Source organism: Macrobrachium nipponense, chromosome 23 (genome assembly GCF_015104395.2).
Source record: "Macrobrachium nipponense isolate FS-2020 chromosome 23, ASM1510439v2, whole genome shotgun sequence".
Classification (NCBI taxonomy): Eukaryota; Metazoa; Arthropoda; class Malacostraca; order Decapoda; family Palaemonidae; genus Macrobrachium; species Macrobrachium nipponense.
Window position 1 is genome coordinate 82,617,576 of NC_061090.1, and position 16,437 is coordinate 82,634,012.

At 39.0% G+C, this 16,437-nt stretch overlaps 1 protein-coding gene across 2 annotated transcripts in view; it reads right to left on the reverse strand.

Annotated features, from left to right (window-relative positions):
- The window catches only part of LOC135202251 (uncharacterized), an 82,002-nt gene that overhangs the window by 12,550 nt on the left and 53,015 nt on the right, over positions 1-16,437 (reverse strand). For both annotated transcript variants that reach the window (XM_064231545.1, XM_064231534.1), the window contains exon 4: positions 4,904-5,067. In XM_064231545.1, coding sequence (XP_064087615.1) covers positions 4,904-5,067 — 164 coding nt within the window. The remainder of the gene's footprint in view (positions 1-4,903; positions 5,068-16,437) is intronic.

Below are 16,437 nucleotides of genomic sequence, written 5' to 3' on the forward strand. Positions count from 1 at the left end.
GTGGAGTAACGTTGCTGGACTCTGTCCAAATGAAAAGGTAGTTTCTTTGCTAACCTGAAGAAAATTCTTGATGTGTCTCTCCTTGTCGTCTTAGGTGAGAATCAAGACTTGCATAAGACTATTCTAATCTAACATCAAAAGTTTCTCAGAATGGCTCCTCAATCTGCCTGCAAGACATCTGAGGTCAGTGTAAAGGTTCTTGAGGTCTATATAACCCATAAAGTTCTCAAATGGTGGTAGAAAATTGTTATCCTTCTACCTGTTGGAAAAAAAACTCCACAATATATATAGTTGCTCCTAATCCTCAGATGAACAACTGACTGGGTTAGAAAAGCATGGATAGTCAACCTTGACAAAATGTCCATGCTCAAGACTAGACATAAAACAAATTTCTCTTCATAACACATTGGTGATAAACAAACCAGTCATTCAAATATGGGAGAACTACAGTACTCTAATTCCAAGCAGATGAATCCATACTGCTAAGAATTCAACTCACATGAGAAAAGGAGAAAACTTTACTTGACTAAAGGAGTACTGTACTGGGAAGTGGAAGTGCGTGACCTACAGGTTGACAGAACTTATCCTTTGCCATTCTGAAAAACTGAATGACTTAGTGAAAAGGAAGTAATATGAATAAACTTGTTGAGACAGGACATGCTCATGACTTGATGGCCTCGTTGCATAGCAACTATCCAAATACATGCAGCCCTTGGTTACTGTTGGTATCGCTTACCGGTATTTCGGTTTTACAGCGCTTGTTCAATATATTCATAATAGGGTTTTATCCTCTATAGGGTTTATAGTGTGTTGTTTGGTTATCAGGGGCTTAGACTAAGTGCTGAGACTATCTCATAAAATACAAACATAAAGAATATGCATCTTTTCCTTGGCTTTTTTAAAAGTTATCCTTTACTTTGCTGTATCCAATAATACTGTATGTAGTTTTACATAACTATTGTATTATAAAATACCAGCAAACCAATCATGTTTTGGTTTGGAAAATTCAGCTGAGGGCAGTGGTAAGATTAGTTCGCCTTATTTAACTCAATTCAGAGCAATTTTCATGCTTCTATTTAGTGTAATTAATCTCTGGAAACTCTATTTATATAGGACATGATCATTTTTTGTTATATGAAGTGTTTAAAAGTTGAAATATAACTTAAATGTGTCTTGTGGAAAAAACTTGAGTTATTCTTTTTGTTAATAAATTGTCTGGTTATCGGTACTTAGCCATAACACTGAGACTCATAAAATACAAACACAGTCTGTACCAGGGGTGTGTGTGTGTGTGTCAAACAATCCCCAAACTTTGTTACTATCTTTTCATTGAACTGTACTCACTAAGCAATAACTAATTTTTCTTTTTTTGTTACTCACTAAGCAATAACTAATTTTTTAATTTTTGTTTTTTTTTAAGTCAAAGTACATAACAAAACAAATAAAGTAATATGCATTTACTGTTAACATAAATGAATAAATCAATAAAACTGAAGAAATAGTCTTGAATTACAGTGCAAACTTTCAACATTACCAATAAGTAAATTTTTGTTATCCAAAGTCAGTGCTTTGAATAACATCTAATCGGGCCAAAGGACATAGACCACGTACCAAATTTTTCTTCTTAATACGTATAAATAAAATAAAATTTTCAAGTATTTAATCTTGTACATACCTATATATGCAATGACATTTATAGAAAAAAAAAGGTAGTTTTGGGAAAAACGACCCACCCCATAAAAAACTCTGGGTATAGGACTGAAACATAAAAAGTTATACAAACAAAGTGATCAATGTTGTGGTTTGGAAAAATTAGCCGAGGGCAGAGGCAGGTTTATTGCATCCTATTTAGCTCTATTCAGTGATTTTCTTGCTTTTATTTAGCGTAAAAGATCTCTGGAAACTCCATTTATATGGGACAAGGTTAATTTTCGTTATACAAAGCGCTTTTAAGTTGAAATATGACTTCAATACGAATTGTTGCAAACTCTATTATTTTTTTTTTTTAACAGATGGTGTTGGGAGCATTTTTGTGTAAAAAAACATATTCCGTTTGTTATTTTCATCCTATTTCATAATAACACGAGATTTAAGTATTTATCTTCTATCAGTGTTCTTTCATGGCCAGTTTTTTTTTTTTTTATTAAAATACTTTTTTCTCCATGATTATTTCCGGTAGAGTTGCATCCCTGTTGCTGTTGCTAAAGCAAGATAATTTGTGGTCATTAGCAATGTGAACATTTAATTTTCTCAGGTTCAGTTACATCTGCAGCTTAAAATTAGCAGTACCGTACTCGTATTTCCTTGCCAATATTTTCTCCATGGCAAATAAAAGTATAATGCAAAAACATTCAAGTCCTGTTCTACTTAAGTAACGCCATCTGTAACATAACTATGGTAAATTTTTTACTAACATACAATGGCTGAAATGCAAGCAAAACAGTGTTGATATCAGATTCGGTTCGGTTGTTGTAGCAAAACAACTGTTATCGTTCAGTTGTTTATGGCTGTAGCGTTTAAGCAAAATTATAATGTTACTAACAATACTTCTATCATTTTCTTTTGCTTTTTTAACTTATTTAACTAGAAGATATGATAGTAGAGAGATGGATTCTCTCTCTCCCCAAGATTTACCATGTTCATTGAATCTGACACTAAAAATTTGTAGAACTACCTTGCAGACCCTAGTATATGATTAGGCAAATTAAATTCCACATTTTCATGTGAGTTATTACATATTAGGGCAAACTATGTGCCATGACACTGACTAAGGCATCGTTAACAAGTCTAGGGCACCGTAAGGTGGATTGTGGCTCCCGTAGACTTTTAAATTTCGGTTAATGACCATTTTCAGTTAGCGTCAGGCCCCCAGGAACGGAAAGCCTGTCATTAACTGGGGGCTGCCTATACCCTTCCAAACTGAACTTTTCTGTGTGAAGAGTGTGGGGAGGATATTAGGAATTTGATGGGGGTAAAATATAAGAAAAATTACAAAGCATCTTTCCCTGAGAACCATCACTACCGAATGTTCTACTTACACTTTGCTAGATACTTCCTATCTGCACACGGCCTTCTGAGGATCCACACAGCCTACTTGAACTGGGAGTTCAAAACTTTAGTTAAGGATACATGTGTAAAATTTTCACTGAGAATATGAGTAAGACCTCAACTAAGGCAGAACTCTTAGAGTTAATTTTTAAATACATGAAACTTCGGTGCAAAAAAGGCTGTAGGGGCTAGACCTCTAGAGGGAAGACTTGAAAAGTAGGTTTATGAATCTCTAACCTTCTGATTCGAGACATACAAGGTTAAGGGTTAAGGAGCTAATGATGGACCACTGTCAAAAACAGCTACGAATGCTTGAGAAGGGCTAACTGTATGATCTAACACAACTGTTTCTGTTACTTTACAACAGTTACAAAAGGAATAAGACATTACTCCCATTGGCCTCGGAAGTAGGTCTATCATCTTAAACGAATTATTTACTTGTTATAGATTGATATATCCACCTATATGCCCAATAATTTGGCCACAAAACCATAAGGCCAGTATTTATTTTTAGGTATGAAAGCCTATCCTATAGCATTTATGCAGACATCATTATATCTACATACGTATACACACATACATAAACATACTCTTCATTTAACGACGGGGTTCTGTTCCAGCGACCACGTCGTCGAATGAATTCGTCATTATGTGTGTTATTCTCTTTATTTTGACTAATAGCATAAATTTTCAGTCATATATTATGCATAGAACTTGTTTCCGACATAGCCTATTACTTGGCTAAATTCTGACAACTCTTTACTTTAACTTCATAATTTTATAATTTCACATAGTAATGTATAATTTTCTGTAAATAGTGTACTTTATTTAACACATTTAGCCTACGTTCCCGAGTTAGCCTAATAGTAAGTCAATACAGTAGTAAATTTTTCTCAGAATTTGCACATTATTATCGGCAACTTTCATATCCTAAATTTGGTATTTCATAATTATCGCTATTAATTTCTTCGTCATTTATTTTGATTGTAGAGGGTAGTGAGATGAAAAAAAAAAAAAAAATTAATGAATTTCGGAGATCACACTGCATTTAAATGTCGCTGTTAAAACATAAACAAAGCACACCGCCGTCTATTGAGGAAAGTGAACACTAAACTATTCTCTAATGAGACAAAAGTTTTCTAGCTTAGATAAAGATTTACAATTGCACTTCTTACCTCTAGTATCATCTGATCTCATGTGTGACACATTGAAAATGTAAATACACAGTTGCATAAAAGAAATTATCAAACTGTATCACATATGTCTTTCTAAGCATACTAAGAGTAAGGAATGTATGCATGCCGATGCCAATGCAGAGTAAAAGTCCCAGCTACAGCAAAAGCATCTGTCCAAAGGAAGGTCAACACTGCAAACAAAGGCTTGACTAAAAACGATGATGTTCACGGAGCTTCAGTCCTGAATAAAAATAAAAAAGCACAGGCTACAATTAAAAAACCGGCTTGGAAAAGGAAAGCGAAGCAGTCTCCAAGGCAGTAGAAGAAAGACTGATATTTTGCTGGGATACGATCTTGGTAGATGACCTTGCATATCCACTCCGTATACGCATGAGTTACCAGATACCAAGATTCCTTGTTTTACAATCTTTGATTGTTTCTACCGGTTTTCCAGCTAGCGCTAGAAGATTATCCTATTGTTAAGACCGAAGGTTTGTTCTGCATATGAACAAACAGCACATTCTAATAATTAAGTAAGAATTAAACTATGTACTCACTGACAAAACAGTTTGGACACCAGTGGATTTAGTATTAGATGACTCATCTCTTTTAAACATGTCAAGATTTCACATTTAAAAAAAAATTATGTATATATATTTATGTATAAAATACATACGTACTTTGAAGTTAAGCAGATGAGGTGCAGCTTTATTAAACGCAGGGGAATCTGTTTTAGAGACTAGTCGTGATACAGGAAGAGACTTGAATATGGTCTTTTTCATATGATTCAACTTTTCTTCCATTTGCCTTATGTCTGGTTGTGGCAGGATACCAGAAATTTCATCTGGAAATAAGTAAATTTTATCTATAAAACAGAATATATGCTCCAAAAGATACACTTCAGCTACAGTACAGAATTCTAGCATGTTTTTATATGATGACATTATTTAGCACATTTGTTCTCATTTACTAGAAATGCCCAATAAAAAGATATCATCACTCACAAATAAATAAGAGCTGAACAGTAATCCAATAAAAGTTGTCTTTTCAATCGTCATGATATTCATATTGCATAAGTTATGTGTTAAATAAATCCAAGCGCTTACAACTACAGTGCATAGATTTGACAACATTTACTTCTTATTGCCAAGAGTACATATGAGCAATGATGTACTATCAAAAACAATGGTTTTGAAAAGATTAAGCCCAAAACATGGTTAATTTGACACTTCTATGATAAAATAGTTTCATCACGGTCAATCCCCTGTATCCACAGACTAGTGATTTGCAGATTTTTCCATGGACCATATACGTATACCAATTATTTGCAGAAAATTTGCCTGTTCATGGAATATTTCACGGAGAAATATTCACAAATTACTTTATTTTCATATCATTTTCTTGATTGAAAGCACTTTTGGCAATAAAACTTAAAATATACTGAGATATAAAATTTTTAGAGGGAACTTGAGTATTCATGGATTTTAGCTATTTGCAAGGAGGGGGGTACCTATCCCCCGTGAATATGGTGGAGTCTACGGTATACTTACCCAGTAATTACTTAGCTAACAATTTCTTGTCTCGGCAGCTTGAAAATTGAAAAAATTGGAAGTAACGATTCACAGATTTAGTGCATGTGACTGGTCCCACCCACTAACAGGAACACCAAGAACTACTAGCATACAACCTCATTTTGTTTATGCTGTATGTCCATCAACGGGGAGGAGGGAGGACTCCATCTACAATTACAGGGGAAGTAGGCAGTCCCCGGCACACAACGGGGGTTCCGTTCTTGAGACACATTAGCTGAAAATCGTCGTAAGCCGGAAAATCGTTAAAAATCCTAAGAAAACCTTACTTTTAATGCTTCTGCTATATTAAAAACTATGTAAACTGCATTTTTATTAGATTTTTCATTACAAAAACCTTCAAATATTGGTTATTTTGCATTTTTGGAACCATATTTCTTCTGCCAGATCGGCACAATAAGGATCATAACCCTGGAACTAGTGTTGTAAACCTGGAAATAATTTCTGATGAATATAATTGAAAAGCGTTGTAACCTTGGAACGTCATAAGCCAGGGACTGGCCTGTGTATATAAAACTATTTTATCATAAAAATATAATTTTTATATATGTAACCTACCAAGTAATTACTTAGCTCATTCCAGACTGACAGGAGGTGGGATACATGGACATATTCTACTCCAAAATATAGTCATGTAAGGAATCTGAAATAGTCGCTAGCCTTGAGCAAAATGCTGGCAGAGAATTGCCTCGTTGCTCAACTTAACTTATAGCAGCACAGTGGTAAAGCCAGGAGCGCCTTTACTTATAGCAAAGGGGTATTCTGATTACTAACAAAGCATCAGTGGAAGTTATGTAGCTCAAGGAGTTATCCAATGGCTAGCAAAACTTTAAAAGGTATCCTTGCCCTGGATACAGTACCAAAGAAAACAACCAGATAGGCAACCCCCCGTTAACGGCAGGGATTCTGTTCCTGGCCGATGCCACTATCAGTGCCATTAACCAGAGATTAGCGCTGCTAACTGGATATCAGCGGCCAAAATCCAGTCAATGGCGTCGCTAGACAAGCGCTGTAAAACCAGACAGCAGTTAACCAGGGGCTGCCTGTAACACTTATCACCTGCACTGGAGAGGAAAAATAAAATAAATAAATAAAGAAAAACAAACAAACCCACAACCCACCCATTGAGAGTGGTGGGTGCTCTAGGTACATTGTACCCCCTGGGCTCCCTAACACTCAACACCTTATAACAAGGTGGAGAGATAGTAGGGGAATTGCCTATGAGTCCTTCAGCGGTTACTTGCCAGTATAGTTGATATTTGCAAGGTCTGCAAAAAATTTAACAATGTTTCCTGTACAACAATTGTAGTGTGGATGTACGGAACAAGTAGAGCCTGACATTTAGAGGAAAAAAACTTTTCTGCCATCTTTAAAAATCGTCTCCCGTATGCCGGCGGCGTTCGTGAGTAAGCTCCGAAGCGGAAAATATGTTTTCAAAAAATCACATCACGCTTAGTTTTCAAGATTAAGAGTTCATTTTTGGCTCCTTTTTTTGTCATTGACTAAAGTTTAGTATGCAACCATCAGAAATAAAAAAAATATCATTATCATATATAAATATTGGGATATATGACAGTGCGAAAAAAAATTTCATATATAATTGTATACAAATCGCGCTGAGCAAAATGGTTAAAGCTAATGAGTTCATTTTTTTCCCATTGTATTTTACACTAAATTGCCATCATTTTGGTATATAACACATTGTAAAACAATCAAGGCAACACAGAGAAAATATTATCACAAAATGATACATGAATTTGTAACGTGCGGACGTAAAAAAAAGCGGTTTTCAAAAATTCACCATAAATCGAAATATTGTGCTAGAGACTTCCAATTTATTGCAAAATGAAGGTAATTGATTGAATATTACTAGTGTAAGTGTTGTAGCTTACAATTGCAGTTTTCGACCATTTCAGTCGAGTTAAAGTTGACCGAAGGACAAATTTTTTCTATTTATTGTTATTTATATGAAAATATTTCAAAATTGATAAAAGCTACAACCATGAGTTGTTTTTAGTTGTATTCTACATGAAATTGCGCACATTTTCATATATAAAACTTTATGTAACGGCTAATTTAAAATGGTGCGCACATTACGACAATCGGACGAAAAAATTTATGACTTTTTCGGAAGAGTTACCGCGAGGACGTATGGAAAAAGTTAATTTCCTAAATTCACCATAGATCGAAATATTGTGCTAGAGACTTCCAATTGGTTGCAAAATAAAGGTAAATGATTGAATATTACTAGAATGTAATAGTTTTAGCTTACAATTGCGTTTTTTTACCATTTCGGTCGAGTTAAAGTTGACCGAATGTTGAAATTTTGGCACTTGTCGTTATTTATATGAAAATATTTCAAAACTGATAAAAGCTACAACCATGGGTTGTTTTTAGACGTATTCTACATGAAATTGTGCACATTTTCATATATAAAACTTATTGGAATTTATTTTAATTTCAATCTTACTTATATTTAATAAACAAAACAATTATTCAACAACCAAAACAACTTACATTAAAGAGTAGATCCACTAATAAAACCTTGTGACATTGCCGTACATTACCTTTTTCCCTAGACATGGCCAAAGATACATAATAATGTAAAGCACTTATCACAAATGTTGACGTATTCTAAAATTGTCGTTGTCTTGGAGTTAAAACATTCAGTTTTGTTCTGGGTTAATTTCTTATTACAATGTAGATGCCGGCCTTGCTAAAGAGAAACTCTTACTGTAACTGTTCGCCGTGGCTGTGGTAACCTCTGAGGTAATTTACTTCTTACCTTTGACAGGTACATATTATGCACGCGCGAACTTAAGGCCTATTAGGCAATTACTAGTTTAAGTAATTTAATTCATAAGTTTAATTTTATTATTCATTTTACTTATCATTAACGCTAATAGTTACTATACTAAGTAGCATTAAGTTATTTACTTTTAATTTATTAAGAAAAATAGAAAGCTTCGAGTGAAGCTAATGACCGAATGGCTATTCCCCACAGTCGGACACAAATATCAATCCTTTCTGATTTCTAACACACTCCCCACAAAGGATTGCGATTATAGAATTGCAATGAATATCTTCATTAACCATACATTATTTATTAAGGCCACCTTAAATCTGGCTACTGCGTTAAACAATTATTTCCAACAACGCTAAATAAAAGTATGGCTAAGTTACTTTAGTACCATCCTCACGTTAGTAAAAGTGTAGCATTTTAACTTAAGTCTTCACTTTATTTTAAGTGTATCATTTTATTTAAATATTTACACCAATTTTAACTTAGCTTAGTTTACTATAGGCTATCTCCTAATTTTACTTTTTATTTACGTATTTAGTTTTATTTATTTATTACCTAGAAAGTAATTATTTGCAATGCCCTTAAACCTTGTTTAAAGTTAAAGAATAAAGCATATAATAAAGTATATCCTCACACTGAAAAAGTTTCGAGTGTGTAGCATTTTAGTCAAAATAAAAACTTGATTATTAGTAATTACAATAAATAATATACTGAAAAGCAGTATTTACAAATTATCTAAATATTCCCTAAGCATTCTTTCAAATCTTTCGGTAGCCTTTCTCTTGGGTCTTACAGACCTTTCGCCTTGTTCAACGTGAATAGATTCAGGTTTATTTATACTGCCTGTTTCTACCTCAATTTCCATTGAATTGTCTCTGGTTTGCCTTTCTCTTATAGCATGTGTCACTGACAGTTCCATAGGATAAAGATTACAAATAGAATGATATTCTATAGCCCCATTAGCTTGCTTTAGTTTCACTGACCTAATATTATTGTCAAATCCTAATATTAATTCTAATACCTTACCCATCATCCAAAATGGTCTGGGCTTATTAATTGCTTTAATTAGGACAATGTCACCAACTTTAATTCTATTTTCCCACTTACTTTGGTACAAATTTCTGCTATGTTCTCTCAGGCTTAAGAGATAATTTTTCATACCACAATTTCTTAAAATTTTCAATAATTTCTTCCTGTATTTCTACAGTTCTCTCTAAAGAAGGTTGACTAAAATCGTCCAACCAAACATCACTATCATCTTTTCTCAAAATGAGGGATGAATTACCATGCAATTTGATAAAGGAATTTGGAGTTATAAACTCTAAATTTTCTGAGCTTGATCTATATGTTAAAGGCCTGGAATTTATCGCTAATTGAATATTAGAAAGGGTAGTTAATAATTCAAAGTAAGTTAATTTAGATGAGAGATTTTTATGGTACACTATGTATAATATGTTTATTAATATTTTCATATTAATAAACAAATACTACGAAAATATCTCTCTCTCTCTTCTCTATCTCGTCTCTCTCTCTCTCTCCTCTCTCTATTCTCTCTCTCTCTCGTCTCTCAGTTCCTCTCTTCTCTCTCTCGCTCTCTCTCTCTCTCTCTCTCTCACAGATGTATGTTTTTATTTTTTTGGATGATAAATGATTTACTGATTTTCAAATATCAATATTAATGTAAACAGCAATAATATCAATTCATTAAAGAAAATACTAAAGTGAATTAGCAAGATTTTAGTTTATAAATAAAAAGAAAATGATATTGTTATTGTACAATAAAGTTTCATACATACTTACCTGGCAGATATATACTTAGCTATAGACTCCGTCGTCCCCGACAGAAATTCGAATTTCGCGGCACACGCTACAGGTAGGTCAGGTGATCTACCGGCCTGCCGCTGGGTGGCAGGAATAGGAACCATTACCGTTCTAGAACCAGATTTTCTCTTCCACCTGTCTCCTGAGGGGAGGCTGGGTGGGCCATTTAATCGTATATATCTGCCAGGTAAGTATGCATGAAACTTTATTGTACAATAACAATATCATTTTCATACATTCAACTTCCCTGTCAGATATATACTTAGCTGATTGGCACCTTTGGCGGAGGTTGAGAGACAGCTAATTACTGATTAGACAGGTAAACAACATACGTTGTAGGTAATAAAATAAAAATACCCTGGTTCCTACCTGTTTTGGCGTAAGATTTCATAGCTACTGCTTAGAAGTCTGCTTCGCCTCAAGAGCCTCAGCGAGGATGTGACCTATGGCTAAGAGCTCTTGTGAGGACTGTCGAGGGGTCTTATCCACTTACTCGACAGAACCTGATGGCCTTTGTCAATGGGGTCCTATCCACTTACATGACAATACACCTATGCCTAATGGCATAACAAAGGAGTACAACACTGATCCCGATCACCCGATCCTAACCGTGGATTAGTACTAAGATTGAAAGGAGTTATCCCCAACTACCTTTCAAACAACCTTAAAATTCAACACCAAACTATATTAAAATTAAAATTAAACAAAAATTAAAGAAAAATTAAGGATCAGTCTTATCTCCTTCACCCAGCACTGTATCCGCTGATACATACGAACCCAGAGAGAAGCATCTCTCGTATGTTACCCTTACATCTTTTTAATAATGGGAGGCAAACACCGAGTTGCACCTCCAGTACGTAGCTGCTAAGATGTTTTTCATCGACATCTTCTTGTTGTACGATATCGATGTAGCAACTGCACGTACCTCGTGCGCTTTAACACTCAATGCTGCAAAGGATTCACTTTTGCATTTCATGTGTGCCTCAGTTATCACGTTTCTAACAAAAAAGGCTAAGGCATTTTTCGACATTGGTCTCTTAGGGTCCTTAACCGCACACCAGAGACTCGATTGCAACCTTGCAGCTGTTTCTTCTTCTGTAAGTAGAATTTTAAGGCTCTAACCGGGCATAATGATCTCTCAAGTTCCTTTCCCACAAGTTGAGAAAGCCCTTTAACTTCAAAACTCCTGGGCCAAGGTCTCGAAGGATTTTCATTCTTTGCAAATGACAAAGGCCGGAAAGATACCACTGCAGAGTCTCCTCTAAAGCCTACTCTCGAGTCTAGAGCCTGCAATTAGCTGACTCTTTTGGCAGTAGCGAGAGCCATTAGAAAAATACATTTCCTCGTAACATCTCTGAAGGATGCTTGATTGGGAGGCTCGAACTTCTCTGATGTGAGGTATTTAGGAACCACGTCTAGGTTCTAGCTGGGGTAAGTGAAGTCTTCGATTTTGATGTTTCAAATGATCGTATCAAATCATGAAGGTCTTTGTTATCCTCTATGTTCAGGCCCCTGTTCCTGAACACAGCAGATAACATGCTCCTATACCCTTTTATCGTAGATACCGCCAATTGAGATTCCTCTCTCAAATATAGCAGGAAATCGGCAATTTCGGTCACAGAGGTATCGGAGGAAGACAGATTCTTTGCCTTGCACCATCTACGGAAGACTTCCCACTTCGATTGGTAGATCCGCATGGTAGAGGATCTTCGTGCTCTCGCAATTGCTTTTGCAGCTTTGTGAGAAAAGCCTCTCGCTCTGACCAATCTTTTGATAGTCGAAAGGCAGTCAGGGCGAGAGCGTGGATGTTTTTGTGATACCTCTCGAAGTGGGGTTGTCTGAGCAGATCTGTCCTTTCGGGAAGAGATCTGGGGAAGTCCACCGTCCATTCCAGTACCTCAGTGAACCATTCTCGAGCGGGCCAAAAGGGAGCGATTAATGTCATCCTCGTTCCTCCAGAGGACACAAACTTTCTTGTCACTTCCCCCAGTATCTTGAACGGGGGAAAAGCGTATGCATCTATGCCCGACCAATCCATGAGCAGGGCATCGATTGCTAGGGCTCTGGGATCCTCCCCTAACGAGCAGAAGTTCTCCATCCTTCTGGAGAGGAACGTTGCAAACAGATCTACTTGAGGTTTCCCCCATAGAGACCACAGCTTCTGGCAGACTTCTGAATGAAGGGTCCATTCTGTAGGAAGGACCTGGTTCTTCCTGCTCAATCTGTCTGCCCTTATATTCCTTTCTCCTTGAACGAATCTTGTCAGGAGTACTGTCTTTCGTTCCTCCGCCCAGATTAATAGAGCCCTTGCTAACTCGTAAAGGGAGAAAGAGTGTGTCTCCCCCTGCTTTCTGATATATGCCAGTGCCGTGGTGTTGTCCGAGTTGACCTGGACCACCAAGCCTTTGACATCCTCTTCGAAATGCCTCAGAGCCAAATGAATGGCTAGAAGCTCTTTCGCATTTATATGCCAGGACATCTGTTCTCTCGTCCAGATGCCTGACACTTCCTTCGTCCCTAGTGTTGCTCCCCATCCTGTTTCCGAGGCGTCGGAGAACAACACTAGGCGAGGGTTCTGCAGAGACAAGGACACTCCCTCGTTCTTTCTCAGAGGTTCTAACCACCATCGCAAGTGGTTCTTAATGTTTTCCTGTAGAGGAAAGGAATCTGCCAGTTCTCCTGTCTTCCTGTTCCACATTCTCCTCAAGTAGAACTGCAGGGGTCTCATGTGCAGCCTCCCTAGAGAAACGAACTGCTGTAGCGACGAAAGGGTGCCCAAAAGACTGAGCCATTCCCTCGCCAAGCTTTGCTCTTTCTCTAGGAAGGCCGAGATCTTCTCCAATCCTCGCGCAATCCTTTCTTGGGATGGAAATGCTCGAAAACCCAGAGAATCCATCCGAATCCCCAGATAGACAATGTCCTGGCTGGGGATCGTCTGAGATTTCTCGAGGTTCACGAGCAATCCTAGAGATTTGACTAGATCCAGAGTTGTTTCCAAGTCCTCCAAACACTGCTGTCTTGACTGCGCTCTTATGAGCCAGTCGTCCAAGTAGAGTGATATTCTCACCCCCTTCAGATGTAGCCATCTTGCTACGTTCCTCATCAATGCCGTAAACACCTGAGGAGCCGTCGAGAGGCCGAAGCACAAAGCCCTGAATTGGTAAATCCTTCCCTGCACCATAAATCGAAGATATTTTCTCGATGAAGGATGCAGGGGGACGTGAAAGTAAGCGTCCTGAAGGTTGAGGGAGACCATCCAATCTCCTGGACGCAGAGCCGCAAGGAATGAGTTGGAAGTCTCCATGGAGAACTTTGTCTTTTCCACGAAGCGATTCAATGCACTCACGTCCAGCACAGGCCTCCACCCTCCCGAAGCTTTTGGCACTAAGAAAAGGCGATTGTAAAAGCTCCGGGAGTGAGGATCCTGCACTGTCTCGATGGCCTCCTTCTCCAACATTTGCCGTACTAAACCCAACAGGGATTCCCTTTTTGCAGGATCTTTGTAGCTCGCTGACAGCTCCCTCGGTGTCGTCGTCAATGGAGGTCTGTCTCTGAAGGGGATGAGATATCCTTTCTTGATTACTTCCAGAGACCAAGAATCTACTTGCCTCGAGGCCCCCGCTTCTGAAAACTTCAGTAGCTTGGCCCCCACTGGTGCTTGGAGGACTGGTATCTCACTTGGAATTCTTCGTCGCTCTAATGGAAGAAGACCTTCCTCTTCTTTCCACTCCTCTCTTCCTAGGGGCTCGGCCTGATGAGTTCCCTCGAAAGGGCGGCTGAGCACTTCTTTGCTTCCTCTTCGTGCCAGGAACAGCTGGTCTTGACTTTTTAGCTGATTGTACAAGCAAGTCTTGTGTTGCCTTCTCAGTCAGCGAGTGAGAAATATCCCTCACTAACTGGAGAGACTGCTTTTGTCAAAAATGAGCTAAAGACAGCTCTCTTCTTCAGAATTCCTGCCCCGAAAAGGGATGCCACTTCCGCTGATCCATCTTCCACCGCCTTATCCATACAGGCGAGCATACTATGCAGGACTTCGGGTTCCAAGAAATCGGGGTCTTGCGTCTTCTTGGCCAAAGCCCCAATGTCTAGGAAGTTAAAAACTTCCAAGACATGGAATACTCCCTTGAGGAGATGGTACATTTCCGACATAGTCCAGCTCGTCTTAGCCGATGGAAGCGCGTGTCTTCTTGCCGAGTCCACCAAGGTCGAGAAGTCTGCGTCTGCGGAAGCGGGAAGAGCGAGTCCCATTGCTTCCCCTGTGTTGTACCAAATCCCTCTCCTTCCCGGTAGTCTGGAAGGGGGACAGGTAAACACAGTCTTCCCCGCCTCCTCCTTGGATTTAAGCCAATTCCCGAAAGCCTGCAAAGCCCTCTTCATTGAGATGGTAGGCTGCATCTTCAAAAAAGAGGAAGACTTTGAAGTCTTTGTGCTTGAGAATAAAGGCCGAGGAGAAGGAGGGGCAGCAGGATTCAGAGACTCTCCAAATTCTTTCAATAAGAGGGCTGCCAAGGTCTTATAGTCCGAAAGACCTGCCCCCTTATTTGCTTCCGAGTCCGAAACATCTTCCAAATCTTGAGCAGTGACATTAGGAGAAGAGTGAACAACCGGAGGAGGACTCCTCTCTAAGCAAGGTGAGGGGCTCTTAGCAATACTGACTCTAACCTGACAAGGGCTACGGCCGCCTGTGCGACGTCTTGAGTTCCTGCCAGGAGAAGGCCGATCTTGCCCTTTGCCTTTATTTGCATTAAGACTATCCTGATAAGGACGACGGCCGCCTGTGCGACAACTAACGTCCCTATCAGGAGAAGGTCTTGAATGTTTAAAACCTCTCACAGAATCAGCCACATCCTGACAAGGGCTACGGCCGCCTGTGCGACATCTAGAGACCTTGTTAGGTGAAAACTGATCCTGCGAGAAGTCCCAAAGAGGAGCCTCTCGGTCCGCTTCTAGCTCCATGTTCGATGAAGATGGAGATCTTGGTTCATGGCGCCTGGTTGACGCCTGGCGCTTGGAAGGTGTATCAATCCTGGACAGTCTATTATGGCTGATAGGCGCCTCAGGTGCCAGGTGCCTGGGAGGAGCCTCAGGCGCCAGGCGCCCTCACGGAGACTCCGCCTGGTAGGTAGGAGTTTCAGGCGCCTCATGCGCCTTTCTGTATTTATGGATACTTGTAGAATCCTCCCGCCTCGTAGGCGTTTTGCCCCTGGCTGGCGCCAGACTCCTGACAGACTCCTCGTCCGAGCTGCCAGAGACTTCTATCGGACGGGATTTCTTAACGGGAAGGAAGCGATCCTTTCTCCTGGGAGGATCCTTCTTCAAAACTCCCACCAACGAAGATATCTGCTGTTGCATTTCCCTCAGGATCTTAGTAGCTGCGTCTTCTTTCTCCGTATCCAATCCAGGGGAAGGAGGATTTGATGAATATATCTCCTTTCTCTTCTTTTTCTGCGGATATTCTTCCGGGAACTCTTCCGGGCTGGAGTCAAAGCTGGTGACTTCCAAGATCTTTTAGAAGGTCTTGACAGCTTGTCCGAACTCCATCCTTTCTTTGACGAAGAATCGGATGAAGAAAAACAGTTTTAGGATGCCCTTCCAACGGCTATCCTTGGCAGTCTGGGACGCAACTACAGAACCTGCCGAGGGGACGCCTGACCGGTGGGGATTCTCTGAAACCTCCCTGCGGCTTTCGACATTCCTTCTCCTCTGGGCTTGGGAGCTTGGAAGAGGTCTAGACCTGGGAGCGAGACAGAGCCGATCAGACGTACCCTCCACTTCACTGGGAACACTTTCACTTTGCTTACCTTCTAAATCCTTCAATTTGCGTTCCATCTTCAAAAGGGAAGCTTTCAAATTTGCAATTTCCGATGTTGAACTTGCAGAATCAGATAATTGAGAAGGTAAAGCTGTATGGGAGGAAGCAATTACATTAGAGATAGGCACTAGACTACTAACTGGCTCGTTAGAGACCGACCTACTCAAACTTTTGGAAGAGGCTTTTCTA